Below are 22,974 nucleotides of genomic sequence, written 5' to 3'. Positions count from 1 at the left end.
AGCAAACTCTAATCCATGAAAGTTCCTCATGGTATTCCATCTGAATGACTCTTTTCCTTGCCATTGATCCTCCTCGTTTTCTAATCAGTGCTTGGTTACATGTCAGCTTTTATATGGACATTATGATTCTCTGTAGAAACCCAAACTCCCTCACTCAGGGGTCCTTTTACAATGTGGCGATGAGTCCTAAGCGGGTGCCAGCCCCAGTGTGCACCATTTCCCGCACTAGGGAAAATCGGCCCGTATTTTTTAGCATGGAGGTAATCGGGCAGCGCCGCATGCTACCTGGTTACCGTCAGGTTAGTGCAGTAGCCCTTACTACCACCTCAGGGAGTGGCAGTAAATGCTCTCCTCCCCCCCCCCCCCCCCCCCCCCCCCAATATGGCCACACAGTAAGAGCAATCTTACCACTTGGCCATGGCTATTTTCAGTATTTTTTACCTGCTGCGGTAAAAAGGGCTGCAGCACGTGGCAAAAACAGCTCCTGACGCTAGTGCGGGGTCCTTTTTACCGTAGCTTGGTAAAAGGATCCCTCAATCCCCCAAATTCTATAAATGGTACTGAAAGTTAGGCACACAGTTGGGCAAGTTGCACACATAACATAACTGATTGGCACTAAATTGGCAAATCAGTGGTGATAAAATACCAATAATTGGCATTTAAAGCACTAATTGCCGCAAATGTGCAGTTGCGCGCATGACAGACTTGTGCCCCTATTCTGTAAACAGCGCGCCTAACTTCTCTTGCATGCAAATCCAAAGGGGCAATAACGTGAGAGAGACATGGGTGTCTCAGGGATGTTCTGTCTATTCTTGTGCACACTGTATAGAATAGTTGCATTTTTGCAACCACCTGCCGCATTTAGTCGCCACCATTTACACATAGCATAAGTGGTTGCTCCTAAAGTTTGGCGCATGAGTACGGACTTATGCTAGTATTTTAGAACAGATTTGGCGTGTAGCTCTACTGTTACAGAATACTACCTTACCTCTCAGTGTTTTGCTGCCTTTTAGCAACCTATATAGAATTTACCTCTATATGTATAAAGATACAGAGTTTGACACAAACATCTCCAAAATTTGCACATGTTTTAGAAGAGTGAATATAAGTCACTACCCGATTTCATAAGGAGGAAACACCTGTCAACTCAATCTTATTAAAAGAATGGTACTCTACAGGAAATGGTCGTCTTATCAGCCATATCATTCACTTCTATAGACTTATCTCTGTCGATCTCAATTTCACATGTCAGTCTTACTCATTTTTGACTCATCAGGTTTGGAGAAATGAAGGCCTTTTTAAGTTTCCATTTAGAAAGTTCTAGCTAATCTAGCTTTGTATATCATTTTAATTTTTTTTCTTGAAGAATGACTTTATAAATGCTTCTGTGTTTTTGTTTTGTTTTTTTTATAGGCCTTGGCTCCCTTAGAAATTGGAATTGCGACAGGAGAGCAAGTGAGCTTTTTGTGTATTTTCATTATGTAATTAGTCATTTTTAGGTAATGCCAATTAATATGCAACTTGAAAGTATAACCTCTTCCTACCCGGATCAGTCTTAGGCAGGGTCCTATACATAAAATATCATTTGTGGGTGGGGGTCTAGTTCGGGACCAGTAATCACTGAGGGAGCTATTGGCATAACAATCCACACTTTTTCCGTTTTCCACTGGCACTCAGTAATTCAGGTTCTAAACCAAAAGGGTTTACTTAAAATAAGAGTTTTTAAGCAAAATGGACAAAAATCACAGCAGTAGCAAAGCTACAGGCAGAGAGGAAAAATAACAGCAAACAGTTGGTCACAGTTTTTCCTTCAGGACTCTCCACTTCTTATGCCTCTCTCTCTCTGTCCATATTTAATTCATTCTTACTATCCAGTCTTTAATTTTCTACTTTTTACTTCATCTATCGCTTTTTGTCTTTTCCTTAGCCTTTCTCTTCCCATTCCCCTTCCTCTTATTCTCCAGTTTTTCACTAACTCTATCCTCTTCCCCCTTTCCATCAAGCAGCTCCCCTTTCTTGCCCTCTCTTCCATCCAGCATCTCCCCTCTCACGCACCATCCTTCGTGTCCCTCCCTCTTTCTCTGTATCCTTCCATCCAGTGTATCCTCTTTCTCTCCCTATCCTTCCATCCAATGTCTTCCCTCTTTTTCTTCCCATCTTTCCACTTATCTACCGTCTCCAAATCTTCCCATCCAGTGTCTCCCTTTCTCTCCTCTTCTAGCCAGTTCTCTCTACCCTTTTCCATTCAGCATGTCCCCTCGCTCACCCCATTTTTCCAGTGTCTCCCTCTTTCTTTTTGCATCCTTCTATCCAGCGTCTCCCCTCTCTCTCCCTACCCTTCCATCCAGTATCTTCCCTCTTTCTCTCCTATCCTTCCATCTAACATCAACCCTCTCTCCCAATTCTTCCATCCAACATTTACCCTCGCTTCCAAACCTTCCATCCAATGTCTCTCTCTCTCGCTACCCTTTTCCATTCAGCTTTTTTCCTCTTTCCCTTCTTTCATCCAGCATCTCTCCTCTTTCTCTCTCCATCTGACCAGCCATGGTCTCCCTCTTTCTCCCCATTCTTCTCCCCAGCTGATTCTCTGTCTCCTGCCCTTTTCTAGGTCCCCTCTTTTTCTCTCCATCTTTCCACTCATCTCTCTCTCTCTCTACCCCTCTTCCTTCCAGCGTCCCGACTCTTTTTTCATTTTCTCCCCTTTGCTCTCTCCATTTAGCACCTCCTGCCTCCCTCTCCATGCCCTTTCCCCCTTCCCCTTCCCTTTCCACCTAGTACCTCAGTGTTTCCTGGCCACTACTGCTTCTCCCAATAAGCAGCAGCTGCCACGGCAAAGCAACAAGAAAACAAGTGCGGGGCCACAGCAGTCTTCAGGCATGCAATTTCATCTCTGCCAGTCATCTGCCCCCCGTTGATAACAGCTTCCCATTCCGGAGGCAGAGCACTCATAGAGCCAACAACGCATGCCTGAAGGCTTCTGTGGCCACACACTTGCTTTTCTTGTTGTTTTGTTGCGGCTGCTGCTGGTCATTGAGAGAAGCAGCAGTGGCGGCAGTGGATCCCCTGGCCCAGCAGTGTGTCTCAGTGGGAGACTTTCCCGCTTTTGCAGGAATGCAGGAGATGACCCACCAAAGTGCTACCACTTCTTTACTCCTCTTGCTACTATGGCTGGGCTAGGGCCAACTGAGATGGAGGCCTCAGGTAGCACACTTTAAGGAGTGGGATATCCCCCCACACCAGCCACTGGCATCGACCTCTTTACTGTGGCCTGCCTCTCTGATGTTTCTTCAGAGACAGACTGAGGTAGAAAGAAGAGATTGGTGCTGGTGGCAGGCAGCCTGTGGGAACTGCTGCTGCCACCTTTTGGAAAACAAAGGTAAACTCAAGGAAGGGGTTGAAAAAGGAAGGGTCGAGATGGGGGGGGGGGGGGGGGTGCCATCTCAGTCCCTCACTTCGGGCAGTAGATTGCCTTGGGCTGCCCCTGGCTACCTGAAATCCTTGATCCCCTCACTCTGTAATACAGTAGCCAGGGTATCAGAGCTAAAGACCCTTCCTCTCACTGAACAGTATGATGGTTGGAAAAGCAGGAGCCAAATACAAAGAATTCAGACAGGGTTAGTGTTGTATACCTACTACTACTACTACTACTTAACATTTCTAGAGCGCTACTAGGGTTACGCAGCGCTGTACAATTTAACAAAGAGAGACAGTCCCTGCTCAAAGAGCTTACAATCTAATAGACAAGTGAACGGTCGGTCCGATCGGGGCAGTCAAATTGGGGCAGTCTGGATTCACTGAACGGTAAGGGTTAGGTATACCAATCAGTTTCCCTCCAAAATAGGTTTCCCACCACCATTTCTGGTCAGGAGATCTCCCCCCCCCCCCCCCCCCCCTCTCATTCTGGAAGCTGCAGGGGTGTTCACAAGTTCTAGTTCAGTATTTTGGTACATCCACTAGAGGTCTCTGCTGTCCTCACAAAGCAGAAGCTCTCTACGTAAGAGCCTGCTTTCTGGATTAACTTATTTTTATCGTCATTTGCCCAGGAAATTCATTTATTTTTAACCTAAAACTACAGTGACTTCATGTTTTTGCCTAAAAGCAAATAGAAAGGAGAAATGGTTAAATGTGTCTAAAAGTTAGTTTAAGTGCTGTAGAGACTTCAGATATAAAGACAAAAAGAAAGATGCTAAATGTGGTATACGAATGCCTTGATCATGGTTGATTAAATTCTGAATAGTCTAGCTGGAACACTGAATTCATCCCCCCAAAATACCATTACTTTACTACTACTACTACTACTACTTATCGTTTCTACTTCGAGCTTATTGTTCAGAAGGCTCACGGTTAGCATTATTAAATCAACAATTCTCTCTTGAGTTATTCATTAATTCTCTGACTGGTTTAAAAGCTCTTAGCTTTCCCTCCTACCTTCGCCTGCTGGTAACAGGCCCTGCTGGTCAGCATTTATTGCTTAATCATTGTCTGCATTATTCTGGCTATTTATTTATTTAGCACATTTATACCCCACTTTTTCCCACAGTTTTGCAGGCACAAAGTGGCTTACAATGTACTGATGAGGGTAACGCCAGACCAGTTGTTATACAATTACAATCAAATTAGATAGGATAGAAGGAACAGGGTAAAAAAGAAAAAGGGAACCCTAATAATTGATTAAATTAAAATCCCAGTAGATGTGTTTCTCTCTTACTGTAATAAAAGTGAAGAAAATAAGGTTCTTCTTTAATTTGTATAGTGTTTTTACAGGATATGTAATGCAACTTGGGGAGGGGTGGTGGTTTATGTTACATATGATGTAGTTGATCAGGTTATATGCAGTCCAGCCTTCTTAATCCTAATGGGTCTTGCTGCATGGCAATGCAAGGGAAGGCAGTAAAAATATAGTACAAAAAACATGTCCTTTTTTTTCCAACGATCACAGGAAGCTGCTAAAAGAAGGACACGTTTCTGGTACTTATAAGGGTTATGCTCCTGAGGAAGCTTTGAGTGAAAAAGTGGTGCTCTGTCGAGTGAACCAGTAAAATTCTCAGTTCTCATATAAGTTCTCCTACTTTGTTGCTTATAAGTTAAAGAATCACCATAAGTGGTGTTAAAGGACAGTTTTTATGGAAATGAAAAAATAATGTGATTTAAGGCAGTCTTTCATATAAGAGAGTCTGCTGAGCTTCTGAAGTCTTTTCCCCCCTATTTACAGTTGTGGTAAAAATGGCCTTAGTGTGTGGGAAAAACCCACATAAGGGCACATTAAGACCACATTTTCCCACAGCTTAATAAAAGGACCCCATGGTTTGTTAGATTATTTCAGGGGCGTAGCCAGACCTCATGGTGGGAGGGGGCTAGAGCCCGAGGTTGGGAGCACATTTTGAGTGCCGCCCCCCCACCGCCTCGCCTCCTTGCCCCCCCACCGCCTCGCCTCCTCGCCTACCCACCGCCTCACCTCCTTGCCCACCCACCACCTCGCCTCCTCGCCCACCCGCCACCTCGCCTCACCCCCTGCCTCGCCTCACCCCCTCAAACAAATACCTTTGCTGGCGGGGGTCCCCAACCCCCGCTAGCTGAAGCCTTCTTCGGCGCTGGTCTCTGGCGCAGCCGCATTCGCGGCCTGCCCCCTGCTCTTTTTTCTTCTTGCTCCTCCTATGCACGCTGACGCTCAGGGGTTGGGGACCCCCGCCAGCCAAACCTGGGGCCGGATGAAATTTGTGGGGGCCCAGGCTCCCGTGGCCCCCCGTAGCTACGCCCCTGGATTATTTATTTAACTTGTATCCATGAAGGATTACAATACTAGCTAGACAAGGTTAGAAGGGCAAGGTTACAGCAAGCTATACTGGGGTGGAGGAGTGGCCTAGTGGTTAGGGTGGTGGACTTTGGTCCTGGGGAACTGAGGAACTGAGTTTGATTCCCACTTCAGGCACAGGCAGCTCCTTGTGACTCTGGGCAAGTCACTTAACCCTCCATTGCCCCATGTAAGCCGCATTGAGCCTGCCATGAGTGGGAAAGCGCAGGGTACAAATGTAACATAAAATAAAATAAAAATAAATAAATAAATAGCTTTTTAGAAGTGGTTTTCATGTTCTCAGGGACCACCTGGATAGTTAGGTTTTCAGGATATCTACAATGAATATGTATGAGAGAGATTTGCATACAAAGGCCATTCATGCAGATCTCACTCTTGCATTTTCATTGTGGAGATCCTGAAAATCCAACTGGCCAGGTGATCCCTGAGGAATGGATTGTAAACTGTTATATTAGATGACATGATTACTGTGTTGCTTAATTTATCAGTAGTTATAGTATTTGAGTACAAGTGATTAGCCAATGGTCTTTATTTTTTTTATTTTTTATTTTATTTGCATTTCAAATCTTTGACAAGAAATTCAGATTAATAAACAAAAGGAATTATAATATACATTCAAAAATAGAAATTAGAATTTAAACATAGTCCACATAGAGGTCTTTTTTAAGCTGAGATTCTGACTGTGCTGTTGTAAGTGCTACAATCTGAATCAAATTCATAACTAAATAGGTTTCCATTTTGTTCTTATAAATCTAATCCTGTAGCGCCTTGCTAATGCCAACAGTATGTTCTGAATTTTGTTTTTGCTTAGGATTCATCTTTTCACTAATTTCCTTTTGCACTCCAACTAAATGCAAGATGGATGATTTCTAAAAGCTGCCAAAATGCTTCAGGCAACAAGGGTAGTGACTGTGTTTGACACATTCACTATGAGCTCAGTTCGCCTGAATTATTTTTGGCCTCTTGAGGGTACTCAAATAGCAGATTTGGCAAAAAAACATTAAATGTTCATCATAGCCTGATAAGAGGTTTGGAGTGGCTTTCTGGGTGGTTTCTATGCCAGGGTGACATGAGACATGTGTGGCATTGAAATGTCCTCATTCTGCAGATATGTTTGCTCTTTTGTGAATGTCATGGTAGCCTACAGTTACTTAGGAAATGGCTTTATTGTATTTGAGCAAGAAGAGATGCCACTCTGTTTCTGTAACAGGCCACTTTCTCAGTTTGATATGAGTCTGAGGCATAGATATAGCTGGTGTGGTATGGGTACTGTACTGAATTTATTAGCTCGTACAGTACTTTCCTTGCACTCCGCAGACAAATTATTACTTAATGTGCAATCCTTCCATCACATTAGCAATACTGGGACAGACCAAAGGTCCATCAAGCCCAGCATCCTGTTTCCAACAGTAGCCAATCCAGGTCAAAAATGCCTGACAAGATCCCGAAAAAGTTGAATACATTTTATGCTGCTTATCCAAGAAATAGCAGTGGATTTTCGTCTAATAATGGTCTATGGACTTTTCCTTTAGCAAGCCGTCCAGACCTTTTTCAAACCCAGCTAAGCTAACCGCCTTTACCACATTCTCTGGCAGTGAATTCCAGAGTTTAATTACACGTTGAGTGAAGAAATAATTTCTCTGATTCGTATTAAATGTACTACTTTGTAGCTTCATCACATGCCTCGTAGTCACAAACAATTCACGTCTACCCGTTCCACTCCACTCATTATTTTATAGACCGCTATCATATCTCCCCTCAGCAGTACTGGTCCCCGCATTAAAAAAAGGAAAAACAAAAAGGAGGTGAAATCCCTCACGAAACCGTGAGATATAAGACAAACAATTTTCTTGGTATCCTCATTCATTCTCCTCACTTTTTTGTCTACCCCGCATTAAAAAAACATCAGCATCAACAGTGCGACATTCCCTCCACGTGCACAATGTGCATATATACCTCTGTGCAAGGGGGGAACGTACCTCAGTGTGCACAGTTATGGCATTGTGCAGGGAGCCAAACTTTTTTCTGTGCAGAAAACGGAGCCCCTGGTCCTCCTGTGCCTCAGGCATAGGAGGCAAATACTTGAGCAACACCACCATCTCCCACACCGCAATGTTTCCATGCAGGCATGGAGATCCATAAGAAGCAGGCTGGAAAGGTAAGTGTGAAGCACTGCCCCTCAGGATCACAGCACCACTCGTGCAAGCACCATACATAGGCAGGGTCATCTGCACTGAGGTCCCTTTGTTGCAATACGTTCTATTGCTGTACAATGCCAACTAATTATGGAGCCCCTCCTCCACTTATCAATCACTGTTAAAATGAGGGGCTGCACATATCTGGACCCCCTAAACCGCCTCCCCCCGCATTTTGGCCCATGCCTACATAGAGATGAAAACTTGGCAGCAGCTCACTGAAGTACACTGAGCCGCCCAAAGGCACACCTGCTTTACCCCAGTGCCCATCCTCACCTCTCAGCAACAGTGCACGTGCTCCTCAGAAAGGCTACCATGCCACCCTCTGTCCCCATGGCCACCTCAGCTCACACAGCATCTGTGCCTGTGTAATACATACCCACCCCCTCAGCCCCCCTCCCCCCAAAATCTGCCTGTTGTCATCTGTCACAGGCTATGCAGGGCGCTTTGTACAAGTCAAGAATAATAATGTATGTGACACCAAAAAGGTCTATCACCTGAACCCTGTCTCCACCAAATTGTTTTTTTTTTGCAGATGCTTTGGAATTCGCTGGGTCCTTGGGTTTCTCCAGCGTCTGTACAGGCGCGTCTGGCATGAGGACCCTGTTCTAATCCATCATATGCAGGAGCGCCTCGGGCCCCAGTGTAATTACCACAAACATAGCACCCCTATAAAAGCTCTGTCCCCAATCAAGGCCTGAGTATGCGGCTACCCTCCTTAGTGTGCCCACAACCCCCATATCTACTAGAATGTGTTGCAGCCAATGCCCAACCTATGAGATGACATGGAAAGGAAGGGGGAGGAGGGAAGCCCTTTGGACAGCATTCTCCAGTGTCATACACAACCAACTTAGCACATTGCAATTGTCATGGCAGGGGAAATAAAACAGTAATCCCAAACACTCATATTGGGAATCGAACCCACATCCCCTGCATTCAGGGCACACAGTCCTAACCCCTACACCAAACATGCATCTGACAAAGGAGTGTTAAAGGAGGACAGTACACTGACCACAAAAGACAATCGCACCATCAGTCGCCCCCAAAAGGATGTTCTCTCATGCCTCCTAACCAGTGGCGTAGCTACGTGGGGCCTGAGGGGGCCAGGGCCCCCGCATATTCACCCCAGGACCCCCCTCCCGGCGAACCCGCCCCCGCCGCTGCCTACCTTTACTTTTGCTGGCGGGGGATCCCACTCCCCGCCAGCCGATGTCCTCTCAGTCCTTCCTGCTCTTCAATTTGTTTGCTGACGTCCTGCAAACAAATTGAAGAGCAGGAAGGACTGAGAAGACGTCGGCTGGCGGGGAGTGGGATCCCCCGCCAGCAAAAGTAAAGGTAGGCTGCGGCGGCGGGCTCGCGGCGGGGGGAGGGCTAAAATGTGCCTCCTCCCCCCGGGCTCTGGACCCCTCCCCCACGGAAGGCTGGCTATGCCCCTGCTCCTAACCCACACTTATCAGATACACCATTGACTGCTCCAAAAGTCAGTATTGTGCCCTGTGAAACAGCACTCAAGGCCCAAGCTAGGGGCCCCTGAAATCTCCACATTATAGTGGGCACCCAGTCCCTGCTATGGAAATGCCCACCAATATGTACACTGTCCTCCCCCTCTCCCCCCCCCCCCCCCCCAGCAGCCCCATAGTATGAGCATGAGTCATGGGGTGATGTACAGCCCTAAAACAGAATCAGTACCTCACAGATAAATGCCCCCAAACCTAGGTTTCCCAACTTGACGTCTGGAAACTGCCTTTCTCTTGGGGGTCCTAGCAGAGGTGGCCAGGAGGATGGATGGCTCCGACAGGGTCCCCTGCCATCTCCCACCCAGCAGTAGGACACATGGATATGGAGATGCATACACACCCACATCCTTGACAAATACAGTAACAATGGTCCATCCGTGCAACAGCGCAGTGCCATACCACTTCCCAGCCAGTGCCTGCTCACCCAGGACTCTCCAGCAGGGGACAAACACCTGTGATAGCATTGCTTCCGCAGTTCCCTGCTATGTCATCTCATTGGTGCTACACCTCAGACATGTCCCCCAGGTAACAATGGCTGCCCCCAGTTGTCACTGTCCCTGCCTCCTAAGAGCCAGCTGCACCACTATGCAAGCCATGTAGGATGTGTTGATCTCAATTGCAAACCTTTTACACACACAGGCCAGCCTCAATAAAGGCAATGGACAGTAACCATCTTGCATATAGTTTTTAGTGTTTATTTAGTACAAATAAAATGTTTACAATTTTTCACATACAGAGGTCTGTGATTGATTCCCTGATATGCAAGACTGAAAGTTGCTGTAGTGCCAACATTTCTAGGCAAGCCCTGGGAAAGGGAAACTGCAGAAACGGGGAGAGAAGTGTCAAAAGGGCCCTTAGTGTCATAAGAACATAAGAATAACCATACTGGGTCTGACTAATGGTCCATCTAGCCCAGTATCTTGTTTCCAACAGTGGCCAATCCAGGTCAGAAGTACCTGGCAGAAACCCAAATAATAGTAGGATTCCATGCTACCAATTCCAGGGCAAGCAGTGACTTCCCCATGTCTATCTCAACAGCAGACTATGGACTTTTTCTTCAGGAACTTGTCCAAAACTTTTTTAAACCCAGATACGCAAACCACTGTGTTTTAAAAGTATTTCCATGTAACTTTGTTGAGTGTCTCCTAGTCTTTGCACTTTTTGAAAGAGTAAAATATCGATTTCACTTCTATTCGTTCTACAACACTAGATTTTGTAGACCTCAGTCATATCGTCCCCTCAGCTGTCTCTTTTCCAAGCTGAAGAGCCCTAATCTCTAGCCTTTCCTCATAGAAATAGGGAGTAGAAATCCAAGGGAGATGTATGTGCTAGGCAGTGAGAGGCTGATATGTACAGACAGGGAGAGGGATCTTGGTGTGATAGTATCTGAGGATCTGAAGGCAACGAAACAGTGTGATAGGTGGTGGCCGTAATCATGAGTATGCTAGGCTGTATATAGAGAGGTGTAACCAGCAGAAGAAAGGAGGTGTGGTTGCCCCTCCCTGTACAAGTCATTGGTGAGGTCCCACTTGGAGTATTGTGTTCAGTTTTGGAGGCCATACCTTGCTGAAGATAAAAGAAGACTTGAAGCGGTCCAGAGGAAGGCGACAAGAATGATATGGGGTTTGCGCCAAAGAACATATGAGAACAGACTGGAAGACCTGAATATGTATACCCTAGAGAAGAGGAGGGACAGGGGAGACATGACACAGATGTTTAAATACTTGAAAGGTATTAATATAGAAAGAAATATTTTCCAGAGAAGAGAAAATGGTAAAACTAGAGGATATGAATTGAGATTGCGGGGTCATGGACTTAGGAGTAATGTCAGAAAACACTTTTTCATGGAGAGGGTGATTTGATTCCTGGAATGCCCTTCCAAGGGAGGTGGTGAAAAAAAAAACCTGGCAGAATTAAAAAAGGCATGGGATGAACACAGAGGATCTTAGAAAATGAATGATATAAAAAACAAAACTTAAAAGGTTGCATATGTGTTCGTATGTCAAGTGGTGCTTATATGGTAACTCTGGCTGCATCAACTAAGTTCGGGGCTGGGCTGGCTTGTATGGTCTAAGGCCCTGATGGCGAACCTATGACACGCGTGTCAGTACTGACACGCGTAGCCATTTTCAGTGACACGCGGCCGCATGTGGCCGCATACAGAGAAGCAGCGGAGTTCCTTGCTGACACCCGGGGCGGATCGCCGATGCACCCCCCTCCCCCCCGGTGCAGCGCGACCTCCCCCCCCCGGCGAAATCACCCGGTGCATGTTTACCCGCTGGGGGTGTGCCGTGTGCGCTCCTATTGGCTCCCTCCCTGCTGCTCCCTCTGCCCCGGCTCCTCACTTCCGGCCGGCGGAGCAGAGAGCAGCGGAATGCCGTGGGGGACGCATCTCTGAGGGCCCTGTGATCACCATTACCAGCAACCATCATCCAATCTACTGTTCTGGGGTGTCGTGGATTTGTAATTGACCACCATTACTGAGATAGGTGAGGGGGAGGCTGGGAGAGGCGAGGGCATGTGCTATGGGTGCCGTTTCCCGCCATTAGAAATAGCGGCAGCCATCTTAATTTACATAAGGTGGTCAGTTAGGCTAGTTAGGGCTAACAGGCTATCTATAATTCTATCTTCTGTCTCTGCCCCCCTGATGGAGAACTCAAAAAATAAAAAACCAAGGTTAAGTAAAGGAAGTCGTAGTAGCAGTAGCCGACCCTTTCAAGAGACATGGACCGAGATGTATGGCATTATAGAAAAAAATGGCAAATCATTTTGCGTTCTATGTACTGAAACGGTAGTAAGCAGAACGTGGAATATAAATAGACATTTTGAAACTAATCATTCCCAGCTCTTGAAAAAAAGTGAGGATGAACGGAAGGAATACATTTCCAGGCAGCTACACTTTTATAAGAGCCAATCTAAGTCCATCCTTAAATTTGTAAAAGGTTCTACAAATTTAACATCTGCAAGTTTGAGCATTGCTCACTCCATAGCTCAGCATGGAAAAGCACTCAGTGAGGGAGAATTTATTAAAGAAACTCTCCTAAGATGTGCACCAGTTCTATTTCACGATATGCAGAATAAAGATGCAATTATTAAGAGAATATCTGAGTTACCAGGAAATTTGGAGTGCCTGGATCCGATTACCAGACACTTTTAGCACCCTGAAAAATATAGCAATGGCTTTACTCACAATTTTTCCCTCTACGTACTTTTGTGAAACCTTATTCTCAGCGTTAAATAATATCAAAACCAACAAAAGAAACAGATTGACAGATGAAGTTAGTAGCGCTTGCTTGGGCTTGAAGTGTACAAAATACCAACCTTCAATTGAAGATTTAGCCAATGAAATTCAGCAACAAAAAAGTCACTAATAGGCAGATTAGTTAAAGAATTCCTCCTCCCCCTCACTTATCTTAGTTCATGGCACCCCACACAAGTTAAATAATATCAAGACCAACAAAAGAAACCGACTGACAGATGAACAAAGAAGTCACTAAGTAGGTAAGTTAAATAATTAGTTTTTGGTTTATTAAATACAGTTTTATATTACAATTATACATTTTTGTTATTTAAACTATAAATATCGCGAAATTATGGTTTTTTTCTCGAAGTGACACACCACCCGAGTTATGCTCGGTTTTTTGGCGAATTTTGACACACCAAGCTCAAAAGGTTGCCCATCACTGGTCTAAGGCCTGCAAATAGCAATCCAGTTTAGGATGGGCTGGAGAGAGTTTCAACCGAAACTTCAGTAATTTGGAACATGAGGACAGTACCGTGCACACTTTTACAGTCTTTGTACCGCATATGACAAGACAGATTTAGATAGGCTGGAGTGGGTTTTGATGGCAACTCCAGTAGTTGGAACAAAAAGACAGAGCTGGGTGGACTTCCATGGTCTATGTCCCAGAAATACCAAAGAAAGACCATGATCAAGTATATAATATCACGTTCATCGTTGATTTAATCTTGAATGAATGTGACTGTTGGGCAGACTAGATGGACCATTCAGGTCTTTATCTGCCGTCACTTAGTATGTTAGTATGGGGCCCTTTTACTAAGCTGCAGCAAAAAGTGGCCTTCGGCAGTGAGGTGCGTGTTTTGTGTGCAAGCCGGGCCAGTTTATACTGTATCTGCAAAAAAGGGCTTTTGTAAAAATGTGGTAAAACTGAAATCAGCATGCGCCTAAAACCGGCCTGAACCGTTAATGCCATCCATTGATCTAGTGCGTGGTGACCAGTCGGCATGTGCCAACTGCCGATTACGGAAGGGCCACGAGTGGAAGGAAATAAATCATCCAGGCGTTATGGGCACGCGGCAAATCTGACATCACCACCTGGTAGTCTCATTTTGGCACACACTGCATGCACATAGAGCCTAACGCGCCTTTGTAAAAGGGCACCTCTATGAGAGGAGTTCCATCCCCTTTATCATTTTGGTCGCTCCTCTTTGAACCTTTTCTATTTCTCCTATATCTTTTTTGAGATATGGCAACCAGTACTGAATGCAGTATTCAAGGTGAGGTCGCACCATGGAGTGATACAGAGGCATTATAGTATTCTTGGTCTTATTTACCATCCCTTTCCTAATAATTCCTAGCATCCTGTTTGCTTTTTTTGGCTGCTGCCACACTTTGTCCACAGTCAGAGCAGCTCCCCACGAATGTCAAGTGCTCTACCAGAGACTCCACCCTTGTGGCCAAGCATCTCCTCCCTTCTCCCCTCCCATAGCCTGACATTTTCCTGTCCCTTCCCCTCCATTCCTTGCATCTCCTTGTGTGATCTCTTTTCCCTTCTTCCCCTATCCATAGGCCAAAATCTCTTCTCTCCTCTCCCCCCCATGGTTCAGCATGTCTCCTTCTATTTCCAGCTGCCTCCCTCTCTCTTCTTTCCCTGGTTGTTCCTGTGGTTCATCATCTCTCCCTTCCTCTTCCCTACCTCCCATTGTCTAGCATCCCTCCCTCCATTCCGTCCACCCCAGATGCAGTATCTCTCCTCCCCTCTGCCCCTGCATTCAATATCTCTTCTCTCTTCCCTCCCTCCCCTCTGTCCCTGGGTGCTGCATCTGTTCATCCTTCCCCTCCAACACCACATCCAACCTATCTCCCACCCCCTCTGCCCCTGGTCCCAACATGTTGCATCTCTTTTCCCTTTCTGTTCTGCATCTCTCTCCCTCTCCTCCCCCCCCCCCCCCCCCGGATCTGACATCTGCCCTTTCCCCACTCATTGCCCAGCAACTCCCCCTTTCTCTGACCCCCTCCAGTCTTCCTCAACTGTCGCCTGTGGCAGCAGCAATTCTTTTACACTGCCTGTACTGGCCCTGCTGGCTTGCCTGTGTTGCATCCCACCCTCGCTGAAGTCGCTTCCTCTTTCCTCACTGGTTTGACATGGTAGAGTGAAGCTTGTGGGGCTGGTACAGGCAGTGTATAGAAATTGCTACTGCCACCAGCAAAAGTTCTGAGATGCACTAGGGGAGAGTTCAAAGAGAAGGGGAGTTGCTGAGCCATGGGTATGGGAGGGGCAGATGCTAGATTCGGGGCAGAGAAGGAGGAGAAAAGTGAGTAAGGCAGCCACTGCTGACGTGTTTTGGGAGCCTCAGTCACCAGACTGGGTGTGCCTTAAGCCAAGTAGGGCGGGTCTGGGCCCACCCTTAGTTACACCACTGGTTACTCCTAATATGGAGCCAAGCATCTATATAATATTTTTCCCTTTGCTCTTATCCACATTAAAGTTTACCTGCTGTTCAAGATGCTCAGTTCCTCAATCTTTCCAGATTCTCCTTCAACTTCCCACAGTTTGATCATGATTTTGGAACTTTTAAATTCCAGATGTCAGAAAATTTATTCAATTACCTTACTTATTGCTTCCTTTCCAGATCATTTATAATATATATGAAAGGCTCCGGTCCCAGTACAGATCCCTGAGGCGCTGCACTGGGAGAACTAACTATTTGGTTCCACTTTATCTTTCTAGTCAGTTTCCAGTCCACAGTTAGGACATTACGTCCTATCAATAACTTTAATTTTCTCAGGAGTCTCTCTGGAGGGACATTGTTAAATGACTTCTTAAACTCTGGGTATACTATTTTTATGGGGGGTGGAGAGGGTATACTATTTTGACCTGCTTATTATAATCCACTTGCTTTATTAACACTTTCAGAAAAATTCTAACTGCTTGGTGTGGCAAGATGTCCCCGTATTTTCAAAGCACAAAGTTCCATAGTAACCTATGGAACTTTGTAAGTCTAAATGCTTTGAAAATGAGACCCTTTGTTTCATTAAGCCATGTCTGTATGACCTGTAACTTATTTTCAGACTACCATTTTGTTCAGCACCAATTTCAGGCTCACCGGTCTGTAGTATCTCACTTCACACCTGGAGCTGTTTATGACACAATTTTGGTAGATTGCCAGCACCTATTAAGGAGGATCAGTTTATCTGTCTATTCTGTATTTATCTATCTGCATGTGTGGTTTGGTTTGTGCACACACAAACAAGCCCATGGCTGTGGAAAAAGAAGAAAAAAATGAGATTAGGAAGATAAAGCGCCACTACCCCAAGATTATGTAGAGCTATCTCTGTGGCACTAAAACAACAACAACAAAAATCTGTAGCAACAGTGTGTTGGATGTGCCAGCGGTGTCTCAAATCCCACCAACGACTGAATGGTAGGCTTCCTGCAGTGGTGCACACAGCAGTTGGGGGGGGGGGGGGGAGAAGCAGAAATACCCCTGCTGGCTGTAGAGGAGGGGGAGCTGCTGTCACAGTGGTAGAGGAGCCAGTTTCAATAAACCAGTTGAGAGGAAGGGGAAAAAGATAATGAATGCAAGGGGGAAGTAAGAAAGAGGTAATGAATGCAAGGGGGGAGATGGAGGGATAATAGCAGGATGGGGAACGAGAGGGGAATGACTGTAAGCTGCTGGAGAATATGGTGAGGGGAGGAGGGAGGGAAAAAGTTGTTAAGAAGAAACTGAGGGGAAGGGAGAGAGAGAGAGAGAGAGATCAACAAAGTGAACAAATTGTGTGAGAGTGTATCTCCCAGCCATTCCTACACAAAAGTTTTTATTAGCTTTTGTCTCTAGGCAGACTTCTCAAATTCTCTTTTGGCCTGCCTTATTAAAGGTTTACTTCTGTTTGTTTGTTTATTTGCTGCACAAGGTCCAAAAATGGCTACTGCACAGTTTGCAATAATAAAAACAAATCTAAAGGGAAGAGACAAAATGGAAGGTTGGACAACATATTGCAGATTTATTTAACGGCCTCTGTGAACAGAAATGTCTTAAGTAGGTTCTTGAACTTAGGTTAAGAGGTTTCTTACAGAAGGGAAGAAGGAAGCAAATTCCATAGAGAAGTACCTAGAAAACTGAAAGTTGACTTGTGTGATATCGTCAGGCAAAATGCTGGAAGAGATGGCACAACAAAAAGATTGGTTCTGGAGGAGCGGGCTGAGTTACAGGGGAGAAGAACTGAGTGAAGGTAAGGGGGGGGGGGGGCAGTGGGGAGCCATGACAAAGACTAAGCAAAGAATTTTGAATTTTATCCGGAAGAGATAGGGAGCCAGTGTTCAGAACTTAGAAGCGGTGTTACACAGTCAGATCTGTGAGCGGAGTGAAGGAGTCTTACAGCAGTTGATTGGATAATTTGTAGGCACTTTATAGAGTACATGGGAAGACTGGCATATAGAGAGTTACAGTAGTCCAATTTGTACATGACAATTGAGAGGAAAGCGTGCAGAAGTGACAAGTCAAGGTGAGGGCAGAGAGAACGGATATGATGAAGGGCAAAGAATGTTGAACGAAGAACAGAATCAATTTACATAGAAACATAGAAACATGACGGCAGATAAAGGCCATATGACCCATCCAGTCTGCCCATCCTCTGTAACCCCTAATTCTTCCTGTTCCTAAGCGATCCCACATGCTTATCCCATGGCGTCTGAATGAAAGCTTAGTGTCAAATATAACCCCGAGAATTTTAACAGTGTCTGAATAGGGAAGAAGGTGGGGGAGGTGGAAGAGTGACACCAGGATTAGGAAAGGTTATGGCTTTTAACCAGGAAAAAAAACATGATTAAAACACTTGTTGATCATACAATGTTGTCTAAGGTATCATTCAATAAATAGTTGTACTAAATTCATACAATATACTCAACAACTATTGCATTTATTTTTATCTTTATTACATCAATTAATCTCATAAACCTAACAATTATTGTCTAAAATCCCCATATATCTATCATTCATTCATTCATCCATTCACTCTAATTCACATTTATAAAACTAATATCAAAATATCAAACTCTATAACAATAGAACACCCGGAATAATAGAATCACTTATGATCTTATAACAAAATGTTGCTTTCAATAGCAATACTGGTGTAAAACTTATAGATTACACTGACATTCAAAGCACTTCTTCTTCATTACGATCCTCTCTTAATCTATTGATAACCTGCTGTAAACTTTCTGTTACCCTGTGGCAATTAGTCCATTGATTAAATCAATTGTCCATCACAGCAGGTTTAAAACAAGAAGTTACATTCCATCGTAACCCACAACTGATTTACTCTGTGCTGTAGTATTGAATGACAGTAGTTCCATTCACCGTGACTCCATTCTTCACGGGACTTTTCCTTGAATTTCAAACTGCTTCACTGCAGCAGTCCTCTCATTTGTTTACTAAAACAATTGTACACGGACCCTACACGATCGTGTTTCGCAAATTTTGCGTCTTCAGGGGTCAGTAATCTATGTAAACAACAATAATAGCATACATTTGTATTTCACAAACAATTGCCACAGGGTAACAGAAAGTTTACAGCAGGTTATCAATAGATTAAGAGAGGATCGTAATGAAGAAGAAGTGCTTTGAATGTCAGTGTAATCTATAAGTTTTACACCAGTATTGCTATTGAAAGCAACATTTTGTTATAAGATCATAAGTGATTCTATTATTCCGGGTGTTCTATTGTTATAGAGTTTGATATTTTGATATTAGTTTAATAAATGTGAATTAGAGTGAATGGATGAATGAATGAATGATAGATATATGGGGATTTTAGACAATAATTGTTAGGTTTATGAGATTAATTGATGTAATAAAGATAAAAATAAATGCAATAGTTGTTGAGTATATTGTACTTGTTGATCATAGAGAGAGCTGAGGTGGAATCAGTGACCCTAAAACTTGAATATCATCCGCTTAACAAAATGGCAAGCAATCTTGTTCTTGGATGAGTATTAGAAGGAGAGAAAGAAAGACATTGAACAGGGCAGATGCTAGTGTGGAATCCTGGGGTATGCTCAAAGAGACTGCAAAGGACGAGGAAAGAGTGGATTCGTGAAATACTCGGAAAGCGTCCAGAGAGGTTGTCAATAAACCAGGCAAGAAAAGTATCATGCACTCTTAAAGAGCGGAGTCGAGACCTCCCATTGTTTGTTTGTTTTTTCCTGTTTTCTTGAATTTGTGTCTGCTTTCCACATTTTGGCTTCACCGTTTTACTATACTGGAAGTTTTTGTTCTATCAACCTTTTCTAATGCATGGAATATATTTGGCCTGCATTTATAAGGAGGCATCTTTAAACAATGTCCATGCTGCATACAAACTTTATAACCTATGCTTTTCATTTCTAATTTCCTCATTTTGTCACTCTCCCTTTTGAAATCTAAATGCTACTGCAGTAGTTTTCCTTCCAGTGATAGTCAAAAGTGACTTCATTATAGTCACTACTGGCCGCCATTACCCCTTGTGTCAACTCCTGCATTGCAGTGGAGGACAGCTTTTCCATGAAACAGTCATGTATGGCATCTAGAAACTTTACTTCCCTAGTGTGTCCTGTTGAGATATTTACCAATCAGTATTGGGGTAATTGAAATCTACAGCCCTACCAAGAACAATAAATTGTACAACTAATTTGTAAATATGTAAATATCCCCCCAAAAAGTATCCTTGTGACTCTGGGCAAGTCACTTAACTCTCCATTGCCCCAGGTACAAATAAGTACCTGTATACAATATGTAAGCCGCATTGAGCCTGCCATGAGTGGGAAAGTGCAGGGTACAAATGTAACAAAAAATAAAAATAAAATACCACAATGGAACAAAAGACATCAGACATAGAGACGTAGGCAGAGATTACATAGTGACTTCTCAGTGGGTTACCAGGATCTGTATTATCATAGGTCTAAAAGTCCACCACAACTTGGTTTTTTTTTTTAATTTGTACCCCGCGCTTTCCCACTCATGGCAGGCTCAATGCGCTTAGGTACTTATTTGTACCTGGGGCAATGGAGGGTTAAGTGACTTGCCCAGAGTCACAAGGAGCTGCCTATGCCAGCAGTGGGAATCGAACCCAGTTCCCCAGGTCCACCACTCTAACAACTAGGCCACATAATACTTAACAATTATCCTCAAAAAGCAAAAGTGTCTTCAAGTAACCTTCCAAATCACACCCTTATGCCAAAAAGCACACAGATCACATCCTTATCCCAAGAAATACGGACCTAAGCCCAATATATGAAAAGTAAACAGTATGAGTAATTTTTGCAATACTTATCCAAATCCACACAGGAGCTTCATTTATATCACAAGTTACTCTCCTGACTCTCTGTTCCAACATTGCCCTAGCATGGCTCCTCATTTTGTATTCTGGCTGCTTCAGGGAATTCTACTGGTTCAAGATACTTTGACTTTGTTTTTGTTTAATAAGTAAGGGGCTCATTTTTGAAACACAAAAATGTTCAAAAGGAACACAAAGCAGCAGATGGATGTTTTTTTTAATAATAAAAAACATTCAAATTGCTATTTTCGAAACACATTTTTATGATGTTTTTCTATGCAGTTTGTCTGTAGTGCGTCCAAATCACAAAGGGGCATGTCTGGGGCGTTTTGGCAGCAGGATTTGGGCATTCTCAAAACTTGGATGTTTTTCCACCAGAATGGAACAAAGCAAAAATGTCCAGGGCTAAAAGTTGGACATTTTGGTCTAGACCTGTTTCAATCAAGACTTAAGTCACAGAAAGGTGCCCTAAATTTTTATTTATTTATTGCATTTGTATCCCACATTTTCCCACCTCTTTGCAGGCTCAATGTGGCTTACAATGTATCGTTATTGGTAGATAATAGATTGGGAGGAAACAATTAGTGTTACATAAAGAATAGCGTGATCGAAATTTAAACAAGCAGATATAAGCAAAACATACATAGAGAATGGCGTAATCGAAATTTAAACAAGCAGGTATAAGCAAAAACAGTGCTGATCTTAGTTAACATAACCAGATGACCACTGGAGGGATTAAAGCATGACCCCCTCCCACCTTCAAAGATGTGAAAGAAACAGTACATACCAGCCTCTATGACAGCATCAGATGCTATGGCCAGTCCTATTAGAGCAGCAAGCAGGTTTCTGGAGTAGCTTACTAGTCAGTGCAGTGCACGGTAGAGAAAGGGACCCAGGCTCATATCTCACTCTAATGATTACACTTGTGGTGGAAATTGTGAGCCCTCCAAATCCCACCAAAAACCTACTGTACCTACTGCAGCTATAAGGGCTGTTGTAGTGGTGTACAGTTGAGTACAGTAGGTTTTTGGTGGGTTTTGGCGGGCTCACCGTACAATATAAGGGGGGTAGCGGTGAGATGTGTTCCTGGGACTTTTTATGTGAGGTCCACTGCAGTGCCCCCTGCCCACAGCTCTGCTGGGATGTCTGTGTGGCTAGTCTACTGAGAATGCTGGTCCCCCCCAAACACTCCAATAGCTTTTTTTGTGTGTTTTTCTCTTGGATGGTGCTTTTTTCGAAAATAGTCACACAAGAGAAGCACACTGAGCACAAAACGTCTGGGAAATGGCCATTTTTGAAACAAAAAGATAGACGTTTTTATGGTTTGAAAATCACTATCCAGCTTATAATCGAAAGACAAAAACGCCTATATTGCGACCTAAATCGGGAGATAGGCGTTTATCTCCCAAAAACGAATAACGCGGTATAATCAAAAGCCGAACTTGGACGTTTTCAACTGCACTCCATCGCGGAAGCGTACAAAGTTGACGGGGGCGTGTCGGAGGCGTGGTGAAGGCAGGACTGGGGCGTGGTTATCACCCGAACAGAGATGGGCGCCTTTTGCCGATAATGGAAAAAAAGTATGCGTTTGTAGCTAGAATTTAGGGCACTTTTCCTGGACCCTGTTTTTTCACGAATAAGGCCCCAAAAAGTGCCCTAAATGACCAGATTACCACCAGAGGGAATCGGGGATGACCTCCCCTGACTCCCCCAGTGGTCACTAACCCCCTCCCACCACAAAAAAATGATGTTTCACAACTTTTTATTTTCACCCTCAAGTGTCATACCCACCTCCCTGGCAGCAGTATGCAGGTCCCTGGAGCAGTTGTTAGGGGGTGCAGTAGACTTCAGGCAGGTGGACCCAGGCCCACCCCCCCCCCCAACCTGTTACAATTGTGCTGCTTAATGCTAAGTCGTCCAACCCCCCCAAACCCACTGTACCCACATGTAGGTGCCCCCCTTCACCCCTTAGGGCTATAGTAATGGTGTAGACTTGTGGGCAGTGGGTTTTGAGGGGGATTTGGGGGGCTCAACACACAAGGGAAGGGTGCTATGCACCTGGGAGCTCTTTTACCTTTTTTTTTTTTGTTTTTGTAAAAGTGCCCCCTAGGGTGCCCGGGTGGTGTCCTGGCATGTGAGGGGGACCAGTGCACTACGAATCCTGGCCCCTCTCACAAACAAATGCCTTGGATTTATTCGTTTTTGAGCCGGGCGCTTTCATTTTCCATTATCGCTGAAAAGCAAAAACGCCCAGCTCACAAATTGTCGACTAAAACATGGACGTCTATTTTTTTCGAAAATAGGTTCGGTCTGCCCCTTCACGGACCCGTACTCGGAGATAAACGCCCATGGAGATAGACGTTTTCGTTCGATTATGCCCCTCCACGTTTGCCACTTAATTTTTGGACATTTTCAACAAAATGTCCAAAATCAGATTTAGATATATCAAAAATTTCCCTTTATTATATTTATTTATTTGTTACATTTGTATCCCACATTTTCCCACCCATTTGCAGGCTTAATGTGGCTTACATAGTACCGGAGAAGCGATTGCAGACTCCGGTGTAAACAAATACATAGTGAAGTTGTGGTAAGATAACGTTCATGTGGTATAGCCACATAAGGGAATCATACTCTGAAGGGTTATGTTATGTCCATTTCTTTTTTTTTTTGTTCTTGTTTTTGTTGCAGAGATCAGGCATTTATGTTGGATTGGTAGGGTATGCCTTTTTAAACAGGTAAATTTTTAGTGTTCTCTGGAAGTGTAGATGGTCATACGTGGTTTTCAAGGCTTTTGGTAGTGCGTTCCTCAGTTGTGTGCTTATGTAGGAAAAACTGGATGCATAAGTTGATTTGTATTTGATTCCTTTGCAGCTTGGGTACTGCAGGTTT

At 44.3% G+C, this 22,974-nt stretch overlaps 1 protein-coding gene across 2 annotated transcripts in view; it reads left to right on the top strand.

Annotated features, from left to right (window-relative positions):
* Positions 1–22,974, top strand: part of ENOSF1 (enolase superfamily member 1) — a 166,861-nt gene that overhangs the window by 100,511 nt on the left and 43,376 nt on the right. Inside the window, exon 12 of one of the 2 annotated variants that reach the window (XM_030212972.1) lies at positions 1,414–1,455. The exons of the other annotated variant lie outside the window; for it this stretch is intronic. Within the exon in view, the coding sequence (XP_030068832.1) occupies positions 1,414–1,455 (42 nt within the window). The remainder of the gene's footprint in view (positions 1–1,413; positions 1,456–22,974) is intronic. 2 annotated transcript variants of the gene reach the window in all.

This window comes from Microcaecilia unicolor, chromosome 1 (genome assembly GCF_901765095.1).
Source record: "Microcaecilia unicolor chromosome 1, aMicUni1.1, whole genome shotgun sequence".
Taxonomy (NCBI): Eukaryota; Metazoa; Chordata; class Amphibia; order Gymnophiona; family Siphonopidae; genus Microcaecilia; species Microcaecilia unicolor.
This window is presented reverse-complemented; position numbering and strand designations above follow the sequence as displayed.